Source organism: Canis aureus, chromosome 31, assembly GCF_053574225.1.
Source record: "Canis aureus isolate CA01 chromosome 31, VMU_Caureus_v.1.0, whole genome shotgun sequence".
Lineage (NCBI taxonomy): Eukaryota > Metazoa > Chordata > Mammalia > Carnivora > Canidae > Canis > Canis aureus.
The window spans coordinates 23428752-23445684 of NC_135641.1; the positions used below are offsets into that span (position 1 = coordinate 23428752).

Below are 16933 nucleotides of genomic sequence, written 5' to 3' on the forward strand. Positions count from 1 at the left end.
TGGAAGGACTCCTAGTAAGACCCTCTGTTTTAAGATCATTTTGGATGTAATTCTTTGAACACATTTTCTCCTTCATTAGTGGTTACCTAGAATTTTCATGAGGTGTTTCAAGTTTATCAGAATCAAGATGATTATATATTAAATATGTCATATATTAAAATGAAGCCATCACATTTATATTTATATTTTGTTATTTTATATGTTAATATCTCTGATCTATTTTTCTCTTTTTAAAATTAGACTTTCAAATATTTCACATGTTTAAAGAAGTAGTTGTCAATTTTCCTGCTTTCTAATTATGTAATTCCTACTTTTGTCCTTATTAGTTTAAAGAAGTAGCTGTCAATTTTCCTGCTTTCTAATTATGTAATTTCTACTTTTATCCTTATTATTTTCTTCCTTCTGCTTCTCTTCAGTTTGTTTTACTGTTGTTCTTCTAATTTTGCAATTATTCATTACATGTTTTTTCTTTTTAAATGGTAGAAGTATATGTCACTTTGAATTTACTTCCAAATATAGTTCAGGCTACATTCTACAGCTTTTGCATGAGAACCTTCTGATTTTTATTATTTTTGGAAATAATATAATTTTGGAAATCTATGGTGGTGGTTTTGATCTCCTTTTGAGTCTACCGTTCTTTAGGATAATTTAAAAATCTCCAAGTGATTGGATTTTGCTTGTTTATTCATTTAACCTTCTCTTATTAATTCCTGAGTTCATTGCCTTACGGTAAAATAAAATAACCTTTATGATTTTTCCTCCTGGTTTTATATAGTTTTTTTTCTTTGTGAACTAGTTTAAGATCTATTTTAGTAAATACTCTCTGGATCCTTGAAAGAAATGAGATATTTAATTTGTTTATAGGTTATAGTTATTTCATCTGAGGACTGTGATATTTATTTTTGCTTCTTGACCTCAAAGGCAGAAACAAATATTTTAAAGTCTCTCCATACTTGTATCTCTGTCGGCTTCTTCTTTTATATCAATTTTCTTCTCAGAACATATATTCATCCTGTTTTTCACAGTATGTATTTTTTTGATTCTGTTATTGCACACCTATAATTCAGTCATAATTACATCTCAGAAATGAATGTGCCTTTTATCAAATAAAAAGTGACCTTCTTTATTCCACTTTGTGCTTTTGGTATGTTGGAAGGTTAGTTTGCTTAAAATTAATATAATTAGTAATATAATTTTTTACTTTTAATTTCTCTATGTCTGATAAAGGATAAAATAAAAGATACCCATCCTTTTGTTTTAGGCATAGCTCTTCCAAGAAGCACATCGTTGGATTTTAATTTTTAACCAAATATGAGAGTACTGTTCTTTTAATAGGAGACTGTAGCACATTTTTAAGGTCATTATTGATATATTTAGCCTTAACCTCTTTCATTTTGCCTTGAAAAGTTTTTAAATGTTTGCTTGTTATTGTTAGGGTGATGTATGGAGTTGTTGAATCACTATAGAGTACAGATGAAACTCATATAACGCTGCATATTAACTAACTGGAATTAAAATGAAAACTTAAATTAAATGTTTGCTTATTATTTGCTTTCTGTCAGAGTTCAACATTGATTGGGTTCATGAAATTTAAACTTTCCCAGATTTGAGAGGTGTGCACCCTGTTTTTGATTTCACTCGTGATTATCTAATTATTCAAGTTTTCTTCTAATTTATACTTTTTCATTATCAAAGTGAAGAGAGGCAATGAAAAAATTGGGCATAGTTTTACTATTGCCTTTAATGAGGCCTCCCTCCTTTCAGGCCTCCCTGAAATGCGCTTTCAGCCTTGGTTAATATAACCTTAGGGCACTACCTCCCAGTCGGTGTGTGCCTTCAGGAAAACGTTTCAACAAGGGTACTTCTGTTTTCACTCTTGCAACCTTAAGATGACCTTCTCAAATGAACTGAATTATGTCTCCCCCAAATTCATATGTTAAAGCCTTAACCCCCATTGTGACTATATTTGGACAGAGGACCTTTAAGGGGGTAATTAAGTTTTGACAAAGGCAGAAGGGTAAGGCCTTCATTCACAAGGGCTGGCATCCTTAAAATAAGAAGAAAAGACAGCAGGAGTGTGCACACACAGAGAAAAAGCCACGTGAGGACACAGTGAGAAGGCGGCTGTTTGCAAGTAAAGAAGAGAAGCCACGAGAACAACCCTGCCAGCTCCTGGTCTTAAACTTCCAGCCTCCAGAACCATGAGACAATAAATTTCTGTTGTTTAAGCTGCCCTGTCTGTGGTATTTTGTGATGGCAGCCCGAGCAGACTCGTACATCTTTACACATGGCTATCCATAGACTGTACATCTTAAGATCATTGGATCATGAGTGTTTTCACAGTGAGTTGAAATCTCCGAAGGGTGGCATGGAGAGAAGGTCAGAGTGGGACAGGAGAAGATCTTTGGAAAGATTTGGCTCTTTCCAAAACTAAGTCCCTGCAGTAAAAGAAATGGCAATCCAGTGTTCAGATTTCGCTGAGCCAGGTGGGAGAGGATTTGATTTCTTCAGCCTTTTTTTAGGAGACAAGAGGAGTTTGGATAGATTTCTCTCAATTTAGCTCCATCAAAATTATAAGTAGTAGAAATTTCCTCCATCCTTTCTAATTCTAACAAAGTGGTAAGCTATTATTAGTTTTTGCTGTAGTGTGTTTTCATTTTTTTTCTTAGTCTTCATAGAAGCCAGAAGACTGAGGTAAGGTTTTGCAGAAAAATTTCTGCTTCTGATACCCTTTATAGAAGTTGCCATCCCTAGAGTCTATCTCCAGGGGCCAGTTTTATAATCTGTAGAAGTCACATGGAACAAAGAGTGATGGAAACACATCTACAACTCAGGCCTGGTAGAAATCTCATGCAAACCCTTTCTCTAGTAGAAGAAAATTTGATGTTTGAGGGCTCAAAATAGCAGGTTCTTGAGATACCTGAATACTCCGCAAGTGGGGGAGCTCAGAACCTCCGGAGGTTTGCACATCCACGACAGTACTGAAGGTGATACTCATGTAGTATCCCTGTGAACATCCCGGCCCTGAACACCAGGACAGTGGTTTCTCTTCATCATCGAGTTTTTGGCTGGGTTTCTAGCTAAGAATGAAGGATGCATGGCCCCCGTAGTAGAGCTCAATGGAGGGCAAACATAGGCATGGTTAAGACAGGGAATGAGGATGCTCCCTTTATTTTGTTTGCTCATTTGTTTAACACTTCACTCATCGTTCGATGAATATCATTGTGCAACTGTTACAAACCAGGCACAGTGCTGGGTGCTGAGTGAGAACTTGGCGTTTCCCTTGCAGTGGGGATTTCAGGCAGGTGCACCTATGGCAAAGTGTGTAGGCCATGGGGATTCTCCTCCAGAGGCCCCAGTGGTCATAGCCACTGGGCAGAAGTTCCAGGGCAAGGGTACAGATTTGGCTTCTACACAAGGAGATGCTTTCTCACAATTCTACTTATTTATCAACAGCACAAGCTTTCCTTTTGAGGTGGCAAGTTCTCGGCCATTGCAACGACTCAAGAGGAGATGCTCAAGGATACTGCTGATGAAAACTTAGAATTCACCAACTATAAGTGTGAGTGCTTTGGAGACAGGTCTTTGTCTCATTCAGTTTTGGAACTGGTACCTCACAGTGCCTGGCCCAGAGTGGACGTTCGATAAAGGCTGAGCAGGTACGTGAAAGAGTGGATGAATAAAGTGGAAGACAGGCTGCAGTAGGTGATTTCCCCAAGCCCCTGCAACTCTGAGAGTCAAGGATTTCATATTGTCAGTGCCTAAAAGGGGCCCAGGATAAAGCTTCTCACCCTCAGCTCTAAGATTGGCAAAACTCACCGTGCAAGGTGGCTGCATCCAGGGCTCTCCATCCACTTGCATGGGCAGCAGCTTGTTTGTTCTGGAATTCCAAGAAAACACAGTGAGCTCTGACTTCTGGAGTCAAAGAATGAGGGTGGTCCCCCCAAAGGAAACAGGAGTGGGAAGACCTTATCTGCCCACCTAGGAGTGGTTCCCAAAGACTTTCCTGGAGGGCTTGTTAAAAATAGGTTTCTGAGCCCACCTCAGGAATTCTGACTAAAGGCTATGGGTGATTCTGTTGCTTTGGTGCTCAGACTCTAGTTTGAGAAACCTGCATACTGTGGCTCCTCCAGGAGATCCTTCAGGCATGCTAAAAGATTGGAGTGAGCAGTGAAGTCCACGGAAGTCTGGTAAACAGTGGCCAACAAGTATGGCAGCACCGCTGCTGAGCAGACCCTCAGTCAACAACCAGCCGGAGGGCCTATGGACTGTGCCAGAAACTCCACAGTGAAATGGGAAAGGTTATGAAATGGGAAAAGGCCTGGTTTCTATGTTGAGTGAGAGGTTGCATCATGTCAATGAGGTAACGTCTTCAACATATACAAGGTACAGCTCAGGTCTGAGTGTGTCTTGCCTTGCCCCTGCTCCTAACTATCCTCTCTTTTATGTCTCAAACACCAGGGCATTTTGTAGTTCCATGGATTGAGAACCTGGCCTAGCTGGCAAGTGGGGTCATTTTGAATACTGTCCCTATGGGTAGTTGGAGAGAAGACAGTGTTGCTTTCTTTTTTTGGGACAAGGCTTCTTTGGCATATGGATTCTGAAAAGGAGAGAGAGGAGGTCTTTTGACTTCTTTCTGTGGAAGAGATATGCACTCTTACTGGATTGCCTTCAGGAGAAAAAGGGAAGCCCTTTTGGAAGTCTCTGGTCGGGTGAGCAGGGAACAGTAGCCACCCACTGGCTGGGAAGCTCTCACCTGGGTTTGGCATCTGCCCTGCTTTTGAAATAAAAAAAAAATGAGGGACACAGGCTATGTGTTGATGTAAATGATTGTCTGACTGATCCTGAGAATATTTAATAGTAAAAAATAATAAAATGAATCAGGAAAGGAGAGAGTGGCATTTTGGTTCTTGGGGCTGAGGAGCGTGTCTGGGAAATGCTCAGGAGGATGGGGATCCTGGCTCACTGTCTCTACCTTAAAATAGGTCTACTGAATATGAAGAAAAAGTCCTTCCTCTTACATGTGGCTTTTTTTTTATTCCCCTGGGACTGAGATGTTACACCTCTGTGGTCTGTATCAGCCCTGGACCTACTCAGTGCTAGAGTCATGGAGGATGGACAAGGAAAGAAGTATGGAGATTAATGTGGAAATTAGGGGCCCCAGCATGACAAGAGCCCAGAAAGAACGCAAGCAAAGCTTTGGATAATAACAGAAAAGACAAAGAAGATCCAGGGAAGCACTGAACAACAGGGTTTAGTAGGATAGACCTTCAGCTAAGAGATGTCAGGGAACCAGCTTTGGGGTTCTTTCTGAGGGAGGCAAGGTAGTGCCAAGAGTAGCATTTCCCCAAAAGTGTGCTGAGGACACTCACCCAAGAGGTTTTGGGACAAAAGGGTTCTGTGGTCAAATATCTCTGGGAAACCCACATACTGTGGCTCCTCCAGGAGATCCTTAAGGCACGCTAAAAGATTTGAGCTGAAAAAATTAGATGGGAAAAGGAAGGGAATAAAGACTTCTCAAATAATCAGGTGGAGAAGAATCTGATGAGTTTTACTGACTCAACAGAAGTAACTGAAATCAGAGGATCCCCTCTATTAGACTTGATTTCCTCCAGCAGCCTGCAGTGACTGACCTGTGGGGTCCACATCCTCCTGAAGCATCACCCTCTTAGGCAATTGGGACCGATTTGCTCATGATGATGGTTTGGCTTTACAAAGGCAGAGAGGAAACAGTATTTCGAAGGCCACTATCAAAGAAAGAGCAAGCAGAGAACCTGAACCTGGTTTTTGTCACAGTGTGCCCTCTAGCATGCATCTGGCATCTTAATTTGTAAAGATAAGAAAGGCAGCACTGAGCAGAGGATCATAGGGGACTGGAAGGAAAACTGAAAAGGAAGAAATCAAAGAGGGAGACAAACCATGAGACTATTAACCATAGGAAACAAACTGAGGGTGGCTAGAGGGGAGGAGGGTGGGGGGATGGGGAAACTGGGGGATGGGCATCAAGGAGGGCATGTGATGTGATGAGCACTGGGTGTTATATGCAACTGATGAATCACTGAACTCTACTTCTGAAACTGTGATGTACTATATGTTGGCCAAATCATAAAAAAAAAGACAAGGAGTTGGACCTCTGGTCCTCTGGACCTCATAATCTTGTATGGCTAGAGAATTTCACTAATTCACTGTAAAAATAATAGCCAACAGGTCGTGGGCGACCCTTCAGTTGATGTCCTGGATGGTTGCATTATACCTTGTTTGGGAAATGGTCTCTAAAGACATTCTTTTTTTCTTTTTTTAAGATTTTATTTATTTACTCATGAGAGACACAGAGAAAGAAGTAGAGACATAGGCAGGTCCCTCTGCCTATGGAGAAGCAGGCTCCCTGTGGGGAGCCCAAGGTGGGACTTGATCCCAGGACCCCGGGATCACACCCTGAGCCAAAGGCAGATGTTCAACCACTGAGCCACCCAGGTGCCCCTAAAGAAATCCTGTATAAATGTCATCTTCTGTACCTCACTCTCCCTGCACTGAAATCCAAAGATGACTTCCTAGTCCTTGTGTGTACGAATACTGAGGGGGTGAAAGACTCGGAGGCCACTGGGTAAGAGGAAGCATACCTGATGATGACAGAGGAGCACTGGGCCAGCCTCCTGCCCGCACTCTTCAGGCCAGTGTAGATCTGCCCCATCTCCATGGCTCCCTCCAGCCCCACCACTTCAAGGAGCTGGTCACTGAGGTCTGCAGAGTAAGACAAGCAGAAGCAGTGCATACACATCTCTCTGTTCCTCAGGCCAGTTTTGGTCAGAAACCCAGATCTGTCCATATCCTTTCATCTCCCACCAAACAGTATTTTTTTTTAATATTTTTATTTATTCATGATAGAGAGAGAGACAGAGAGAGAGAGGCAGAGACACAGGCAGAGGGAGAAGCAGGCTCCATGCCGGGAGCCCGACGTGGGACTCGATCCCGGGTCTCCAGGATTGCGCCCTGGGCCAAAGGCAGGCGCTAAACCGTTGAGCCACCCAGGTATCCCCCACCAAACAGTATTTTCATACTCATTCTGAATAGAGAATTTTCCCAAAGGTCAATAAATATACCTTTTCATGAACAGAAACGCAATTCCAATGAAAAAAGGTTTTGATTCAGAACATTAAATGCATCCAATGAACAGGTTGACATTTCAGGAAGCCTCTTCAAATGGAGGGTAACAAATGATGAACCAGCTATTTCCAAACTGATTTTCAATCTTCCTCCCCCTCAACACACACGCACCCTCAGTGCAGCTAAAGACACATTGGTTTGGGATTAGGATAGGAAAGGAATGATGATGAAAGTCCTTATCCATAGCTGGTTCAAGTTTCTTTTCTCTGAATGTTCAAATAACATCATGGCCCTATGATGATGACTGATGGTTAATTAACCTCAAATTTGGCCTGTGGTAAGCCAGTGGTGAGCCAACCTCCTTGGACATCCTTGGGGAAATCACTGACCTCTTTCAGGACACCAGGTACCTCATCTGCGCCAAGGAAAAGAGTATTTCACCCATACCACATTATTTTGAGTCCACGTAGAAAAAGCAAGACAGAAAATATGAGTCTCAGGCACTGGATCAATGGCCTCTCACAATGGCAGTTACTTCTGATTTGGCACCTGGAAGACATTTTTTTTTTCAGAGTTCCTGAGGCCTGATCTGTACCTGCCTAATTTCTTACAAAAGCAATGGCAGGATCAAGGATTGATGTTGGGGACGAGACTCACTTTTACAACACAACTTTCGTACTTAAAACAGAAGCAAAACAAAAAGGCAGATTCTTTAAAAGATTTCTTTTCTTTTCTTTTTCCTTCCTTCCTTCCTTCCTTCCTTCCTTCCTTCCTTCCTTCCTTCCTTCCTTCCTTCCTTCCTTCTTTCCTTCCTTTTTCTTTCTTTCTTTCTTTCTTTCTTTCTTTCTTTCTTTCTTTCTTTCTTTCTTTCTTTCTTCTTTTTTTTTTTGCCTATGAAGGCAAAGGTACTTTTCTCACAGATTGCATCTAGTCACTAACATCCTATTATTACCCCCAAACTAGAAAGTGAATGCTTTTATTTACTTAATGGATGGTTTTTGTCTAAGGTGCCTCCTGGTATAGTGTAACAGTGTTTGTTAAGATTGCCAAGGAGGAAAAAAAAAAAAAAAAAGATTGCCAAGGAGATATTTGGGTTTGTCTTTACTTTTTTGTTTGGAAGACTATTGTTTTAAAACACTCTCTTGATGGATATATTTCTAGTGAAGAGTTAAGCAAACCACTGAGCTGACCACAAATGTGTCAATATTGCTCCAGTCTAACCTACTGATGCTCACTGATGGACGGCAGGGGCCAACAGATACACAAACTGTGTTTGTTCATCTTTCTATGATAGGCCCATAAGCCTTCCCCTCTATTTCAATCCACACTCCCATTCTTCTTCTCTGGCTCTTGCCCTACCCTACCCCCATATCTGTGAAGAGATGCTGTCTCCTTAAACTCTCCATCTCATTTGGGCTTGGAACAAGAAGCCATGAAAGAGCAATGTTTGTTTAGGAGAATGCTCCAGGCTCTCTTAAGGAGTTTGAATCCAATAAACAACAAATGTCTAAACCTCTAGTCATTTAATTAGCTCCCTTCTTACCAAAGAGCATTAAATAACCACTGGATAGTCTTAGCTTACTGTGTCATTTTAACAGTGTCTGCGAAATCGCATGGGTTATGAATGAGAGAGGGGGAAAGGAAGGGAGGAACAAGGAGGCAGGAGGAGAAATAGAGGAGTGTGTCTAAGGGTGAGGAGGGTGGGGGAGTTATACTGGGGTAGGAGAAAAAAGCAGCAGAACTTTTCAGAGGTTCCTCTAATGGCAGAAAGACAGATGTCTTGTAAAATGTTGCTCTTTGTAGCAGGCTTCAGGATCTGACAGTGCTGTGATAGTTCAGTGTTTTCCCTCCTTGAAACATTCTCTGGTAACAAAATGTTCTAAGAAGCAGGGGACTTAATAGACTCAAGTGTTTCAGCTTTTACAATGTCTTGGTCTTTTAACAAATTTTCCTGTTGAATGGCTTTAAGTTGTTATCACTTCCCACACATTACCTTGCAGCTATCACTTCCCACACATTACCTTGCTTCCTGGCTCTAGAAGAGAAGTAATGAAGGCTGATCTCATCCACATGGTGGGTGGGTGGGGGGCAGAGGCTTACACACATGTGGGACTGAGGAGATAAATGCAGGGTAAGGGGCTAGGATCTTGGTATACTTTTTGCCATTCTGCTTTTGAATTTGTACTCTAAATCTTTTCTGGCGTAAAGAGGCTAGGATGACTCCTGTCTACCATTGAAGGGAGACTTGACTGCTCTTCTATTTCTCCACCATTGCCTAGGTGATCTTTCTTTCAGTTTCCTACAATGCCTACCAGGAAGTTCTGAGACAAAGAAATCTATTTAATGTTCTCTAAACCTATGGGGACCACAGGGCTCTTCTTTTGTGTGATATCTATAAACAGTCCATGGTAGTTTTCTTTGATACATACTTTGGGATCATCTGGCATCACTTAATTCCCTTTACTTTCTTTAACACAGAGATACATATGCACAAATTAAATTTGGAGTTAAAATGAAACAGAATAGAATGCAACTCAATATCTAAGCACTCAGAACAATTAGTGTTGAGAACTCAGAATCCAGGATCAAGACATCTGGTATACCAGGTGTCTGTTTTACCTGGTACCAATGATTCAGAGTGTGGCTTTGGCAATTTACATCACCTCCATATTGTCTTTACACTTTTCAACTCATTAGTGTTTAAGCTGGAATGTCCATGCACCTTAGTAAAACAGGAATTCATTCATTCATTCATTCATTCATAAGTTGCTGAGTAGCAACTGAGTGCCAGACAAGAATTGAGAATACAAAATGTTCTACTCTTGAGGGGCTCTTGGCCAAGTGGGAGAGAATGTGTTGGGTGTAAAAAATGCTATAATTGAACCATAGGGACAGGGAGGCCTGAGTAACTGATTCCTACTGGACTAAGTATGGGAGGAAGGTGTCACAGATGTTTAAGAAGGTCTTGACGCATGAATGACAGGTAATTTGCTGGGTTACGAAGGAAGAAGAGCAAAGATGTTCCAGGGACAGAGATGATCATATGTAGGGTTGGATGGTCACAGGATGCCGAAAGAAATTAATTTAGTAATAAATTCACTTGGCAATTTCTTTGAAAAATATTAAAAAAATTTCCACCTAAAGAGAATTACTGCCTAGAAATAGATTTATTTATTTATTCATTTGTTTATTCATTTGACAGAACTATAAGAAGAAGGTCACTGAACTAGGCACAAGTTTGTTGCAACCACAGCAAGGGGCCCTTCAGCTCTTCTCTTGGTAACAAAGCCTTGTGCTTGTGTGCAGGGAACAATATATGCTCTCTGAGCAGGAAAAAAAAGATGAAGAATGGGGAAATGGAAAAAGGAGAATGTGAAAGCAAAGCAAGAACAGCAAGGACGTCAATAGCAGCAGCTCCAATCTGGCCCTCTTGACTCAGCCTCCAGCATGTGATTTTATAAATGCAAATCTGCTCATGTCATCCTCATACCAAAAATCCTTCAGTGGCACCAATCACAACACCAAGTGCTGGCAAGAAGAGATGAAATGTGCATTCTTTCACACCTATGATGAAAGTGTAAATTGGGAAAAACTTTTCAAAAAGAAATTTGACAATGGGAGTCTACGATTTTCATACTGTTGATTCATTAATTCTTTTTTTGGTACCAATCACAAGAACTCATTGACAGGATCTAAGTTCACACAAACATGAACACTGTTGTATCATTTATAATGGTGACATCCCCCGCTCCTTCCCCATTTCCGTCTGTGTGAGAAGAGTTAGATAAAGTATATGGTGTCTATGATGATAGACTTTTGTGCTGCCATTAAGATATTTACAAAATTTCAGAAACGTTAAATATGTATATCATGTTAAGTGTGAAGGTGAGATATGCACTTATTTATACACAGCATGCTCTCAGCTCCATCAGAATATGCATAGGAGAAAAGGACAAATTCCCTTCAAATCTTAACAGTGGGGAGTTCTGGATAATTAGATTAGAGAACATTGTTATTTTCTACTTTATGCTTTTCTACATTTTTCCTATTTTTCTCTAAGTATGTATTAATGTTATAATTTAAAAGCCATTTAGAGAAACCCATCAACTGACTGCTTTTCATACTTGTAAGCATGATGTGAACTTCCTGGCTTGATGCCCAAGGCCTGTCCCCATCTGGCAAGAGGCTGCCTCTGCAGTTTTGTTCCTTGACACCTGTAGGGCTAGGTACCTGCTCTAGACGTACACAACACCGTGTAGTTTTCTAGGTAAACTCTCTGGTTTTCCTCCTTTGTGCCTCTTTGTATGCTGTACCCTTGCTTGAAACGTCCACTTCTATTTTTACTTCTTCATCAAAACTTAACTCAAGTACCATCAACTTCAAGAAGCCTCCCTGCATTCACATGCCTGCAGTCTGGTTTAGATCCTCCTCCTCAAACTTTTCCAGGTAGATGTGGTCAAAGACAGAACAACGGGTTGATGTACTGGCAGTGGGCAAGAGATGGTTGTAATACTATAGCAGAGGGTCTACTTTGAACATGCAGGGAGATGAAGGACTGGAGGAAGGGGAGAAGGCAGTGAGAGGTGTTATGAGTTCTAGGAGAATGTGGGAGAAGGAGAGTTAGAAAGAGGTGCTGTGAGCAGTGCTAGTACATACCAGGTTCCTACTGTGGCCTCAGAGCTAGGCAGCTGAAGAAGAGGGTGGCAATGAGCATTAGCATCAAGGCAAAGAGACTAGGTCAATGGTTGCCATACTTTGCTGCATGTTAGGGTTGCCTGGAGAGTTTTTACAAATAACGATGCCCAGATTGCACCTATACCACTTAAATCAGAATGTGTGGGCCCAAGAGCTAGGGATCAGTGTTTGTTTTTAAAGATCTCCAGGGGGACAGCCCTGGTGGCTCAGCTGTTTAGCGCCTACCTTCGGCCCAGGGCGTGATCCTGGAGACCCGGGATCAGGTCCCATGTCGGGCTCCCTGCATGGGGCCTGCTTCTCCCTCTGCCTGTGTCTCTGTGCCTGTCTGTCTCTCATGAATAAATAAATAAAAACCTAAAAAAAAAAAAAAAAAAAAAAAGATCTCCAGGGGATTCCAAAAGGTAGCACCAATTGGGAACCATTGGGCCGGGTCTTTGGGTAGATCATCCCCAGAGGCTAGTGTTTCTCAAGGTGTGGTCTTGTAGCAGCAGCATTAGTGTCACCCAGGAACTTATTAGAAACATGAATCCTCAGGCCCCACCCCAGACCTACTGAATCAGAAACGCCCGGGGTTAGGCCCAATGGTCTGTGTTCTGACAAGCCCTCTGGAAGATTCTGGGGCATGCTCAAGATTGAGAACCTGAGCCTTAAGCAATAAAACTGCCCAAAATATATGCAGGAGTTAGAGTGAAAAAGAATAGAAACAAGTTACTTCCTGACTACTTTGATCTGGAGCTTTTTCTCTTGAAAATTACGAGTTAGGAATAATACTGACCTCACATACAGTTATGAGATCGAAATGGAAGAACTGCATGTGAACGTGTCTGGCACTAAAAGTCTCCTGGTTTCACTTTCCTTATCTGCCAGATTCAGCCTGACAACTCCCCATTCATTATCTGTTTATCTACATTCTTAGAGCTGTGCACAAGTGTCCCCAAATCCTAGTATCCAGGCTAAAATTTTTTCAAAATCTTCAATGGTCCTCATAGTTTCACACCTCCACACAGAGGCCCTGAACTCAGGGGAGCTCTACCTTAAGTGAGCATCTGCTCAGTCTTTCTCCTTCCTCTTATCTCTTCCTTCTCTCTGCTTCTTTTCCTACTTCATTGATCTCAACAGTCTCATCTTGCTTTTATTTTCTTGGGCCTGCCCACTGTCAGCAGGAGGGGTTGGAGCATTCAAGTTAAGGGGCACGTCTGATATGTCCACTCCCTTCTTCAGAACCTTCCATGGCTCTGGAGGCTCCTTAGCCAGGCATACGCGGTCATTTGCTAGCTGGCCCTGTTCTCCTGCACAGGTGTCCCTCTGCTTGGAGAGCTCCTGTTTACTCTCCTGGATTCCCCAGGCACTGTGCTTCTTCCTTCTCCTGTGCTCAGATAATGGATCTCACCCAATGACAACTGTTTCTGGACATATCACTCTCCCAACTCCAGTGAGAGTTGAAAGTGCGGATGTTTTCCTGTTTTGTTTATCTTTGTAACCCTAGCAACTAGCCTAGCCTGTGGCACATAGAAGGTCTCCCAATAAATGTTTGTTGAATAAAGTGAATAAGATACATGCTTTAGTGCCAAAGACTTTAACAGGTTTGACCCAAAAGAGGAAAAAGATAGTGAATAATAATAATAATAATAATAATACTAACTTGCCTAGATTGAACTAGGTAGCAGGCTTTCCATGACTTAACTTATTTAATCTGCATATAATAGGTAATGATGACCCAGTCTGGTTTTTACCTCTCTCTCGATGCATAATTTTTATGATCATTCTCATCTTGGCTTCTGGTTCACATTAATGAAAATTCAGTCATTTAAGATTCAAGGGAAGCTCAGGACATATGAGTGGCATGATTTGAGGCTCTTGCTTGCTATACCACGGGAGATCCTTAGCTTAAAAGGTTGCCTTGCTACGCTCAACCCCATTCCTACCCATTTCCCCTTCAGTCATACTACAGATTTAGGTCTGAGAGTTGCAATGGGCCAGCCCAGGGAACCAAGAAATCCTGAGTGGAGGTGCTGAAACCCTATGTGATGGTGCCCACAAAGTTTCTGAACCATCCCACCATATTGGCAAGGAAGCCTGCCCCCTATCCTTCAGGCATCTGTGTAATAGAATAACACCTGTAGGCACTGTCCCTTTACCTGGGTTATAGCAGCACAGGTGAGCTATTAGGTGTCATTGCTTTGGGCTGGAGTCCTATCAGCTCAGTGGGTAACGCAGCTTAGCTAATGCTCATCTGAAGCTGGAGTATGTGTCTGACTAATTAAAAATGCAAAAAGGAATTTGTCCCTACTTGATAAATGGTCTCTGGTAGACAAGGAGTTGACAGAGAATGCTGAGAAACACTGCACAAGGTCTTGCTTTTGGGGCTAACAGCTTCAGCTTCATCTCTGTGTCCATAAGGGGCAGGTTACTTGTCCTTTCTGAGGCTGTTTGCTAAGCCTGCCATAAGAAAATCCCATGAGGCCAGGTGGCTTAAAACAACACAAATTTATTTTCTCACAGTTGTATTGGCTGGACAGCTCAGATCAAGGTGCTGGCAGGGCTGGTTTCCCCTGAGGCCTCTCTCCTTGGTCTGCAGATGGCCACCCTCTGGCCGCCTCTTCACACACTTTTCCTCTGAGCTTGCATATCCTGGGTATTTCTCCCTGAGCGTCCAAATCTCCTCTTCTTATAAAGACCAGTGAGATTAGATTAGGGTCCCCCCTAACTGCCTTCATTTCATCTTAATCACTGCTTTAAAGGCCCTATCTCTCAATACAGTCACATTCTGAAGTAGAGGATTAGGGCTGCAACATATGAATTTGGGGGGTGGCAAAACTCCCCCAGGTCTCTGCCCATAATAGGCACAATAATAAAGCCTACTTCATGAGTTATTTTGAGGGCAAAAGACTTAAAGAATGTGAAGGTGCTCTATAAACAGCAATAAGAAATGTTCCTTATCATGGTGCTACGGAGAAGCTGACCCACACTGGAGGGAGGCGGGGGAATCCTCTTGCTCTCCTCAGAAGGAAGGATGCAAGCAGAGCTCACCTTGTGGGGGGGCCAGGTTCAGCCCCCACAGTCTAGAGAAGTGAGTGGTAGCTGGCAGGCCTCTCTCAGACTCGGCCTGCCAAAGCTGTGGCAGGTATCACCTTGGGCTCCTCTCCTGCCTCCAAATTTCCATGGAGATGGGCCACGTGCCCTTGGCGGCTCAGGCACCCAGAGCCCCACAAAGCCAGGCACTGATCAGACGGCCTCAGCTTCCCACTGGGTCTGGTCTGTGCGGATGAAAGACTGCTCTGGGCTGAAAAGCTTCAAAGCCAACTTAGAAGCCTGGCAGCCTGAAAATAGCCCAGGGGCGGGGAGATGGAGAACCCCACAAGGCTGTTTCTTGATTTTCTGGAGGGGAGGGGCTGTGGGGTTTCCTAGGGCACAAAGGGCTAAGGAAGGAAGGCTGTAACTGACAGACACATTCCCATCTGGCCTCTCCAAGCACCAGGCCTTTAGGGATCCCAACCACACCAGCCCTGAAAAATAGTCTAGGATCAATGCTTTTCCTAGAGATCCTTGCTCAGACACCGGATAGGGGCAGAGGGGCCTTTGCCAGCAAACCAAGCAGGCAGGAGGGCTCATTCCCCAGCATTCTGAAAACCCAACATGAAGAATGTGCCCCTGAGACAAACTGTGGGTACAGAGCATGGGTTCTGGACAGACTTACATCAATTACTACTGCTTGGCACCCACTAGTGTTATTACTTTGGGAGAAATCACTTTGCTTCCTTGGCTCTGTCATCTTCTTCTTCCCCCTCCTTTTTTTTTTTTTTTTTTAAAGTGGGCTGCATGCCCAGCATGGAGCCCAATGCGAAGCTTGAATCTGTGACCCTGAGCTGAGATCAAGAGTCGGATGCCCAATGGACTGAGCCACCCAGGTGCCCCCTCCAAGTCTGTCTTTTATCTGGCAAACGTTGATTTAATAATTCACTGGCAGGGTTGTGCGTGGTGAAGTTTAGAAGTGAAGCAATCAGGAGCCCTGCACAGAGGCCACACAGAAAGCCCTCAAGAAACAGTGGCAATTATTGTGATTTTATGTTTCCTTAGAAAGGGGTGTCTTCAGAACATCCTGTCTTTGCTACATGGTAAGCCAGTGGCCCTCTGCAGATGGTCATTAATGTAACCCAAAGAAGGCAGTACAGGAGGGGGAAAAAAAGGTGATGAGGAGATGGAAGGTAGGGAAGGCAGGGGTAGGAAAAGAGGGAGGGGGAAGGTAAGGGAAGAATGAAATGCTGAGAAGAAAAGCAGACATACCATGACAGCCAGAGATACTGTGACCTTGAGCTTTTGGGATGACTGCCCCTCCTGGCAAATGAAGCACCCCTATTTCTACTTCTTTACTCTAAAGCAAGGAGGAGGCTCAGCATTTTATTTAGAAATGAGTTTCTTTAGTTCCTTTCCTTTTCCTGCATTTGTGTGTGTGTGTGTGTGTGTGTGTGTGTGTGTGTGTGAGTGAGAGAGAGAGAGAGAGAGAGAGAATCCTACAGTCATCCATTGTTTCTGGGCTGAGCAAGGAGTCGAGGAGGATCTGGAGATACCTCAGGCATAGTTTGCCGCCCGTGGTCTAGCTAGGCACCTCCTTTGAAGGCAGTTTCCTTTGTGCCCTGCTGTTGTCATACTTGCTTGCAGATTTCTTCTACTCCCAGGGGTCTGTAAAGCCCCATAAGAGTGGCTATTGAGTGAACTTTGCCTCTGGATAATTCAGAGGGAAACAGGTAGGATGGAGAAACAGCCCAGAGTCTCTGCTTTCTGAAGAGGAGAGGCTGTAGGGTTGGAGGCAAGGGGAATGTGTTGATCTAGCGGACAGGAGCTGGGAGTTTTGTCTCTGCTCTGGCTGTCTAGTTGTGTGACCTTGGGGAAGTCACTTTCTTCCTCCGGCCTCTGTTCTCCCTGATTTATGGTGGGGGCAATCTATCCTTCAAGTCTGTTTGAACTGTTCCAACAAAAGTAGCATTCCATGTCTGGATCAAGAGATTGGCAGCAATCCTTACCATTCCTTAACACTTCTGACAGAACATTCTGTGCAACTCTACACTGAGGCAAGAGAAAGACCAAGCTCAGGCTCACAATGGCCATTGTTGTTGGTTCCTGAAAGCCTGCTGTG

The 16933-nt window shown here is 43.0% G+C and overlaps 1 protein-coding gene across 7 annotated transcripts in view; it reads right to left on the reverse strand.

The window, feature by feature from the left end:
* Positions 1-16933, reverse strand: part of DGKG (diacylglycerol kinase gamma) — a 205345-nt gene that overhangs the window by 19956 nt on the left and 168456 nt on the right. For all 7 annotated transcript variants that reach the window (XR_013369441.1, XR_013369442.1, XR_013369440.1 and 4 more), the window contains 2 exons: positions 6621-6741; positions 3820-3880 (listed from right to left, as the gene is read on the reverse strand). Coding sequence is in view for 1 of the 7 variants with exons in the window: in XM_077879993.1 (XP_077736119.1) it covers positions 3820-3880; positions 6621-6741 (182 nt within the window). In the remaining 6 variants the exon portion in view is untranslated. The remainder of the gene's footprint in view (positions 1-3819; positions 3881-6620; positions 6742-16933) is intronic.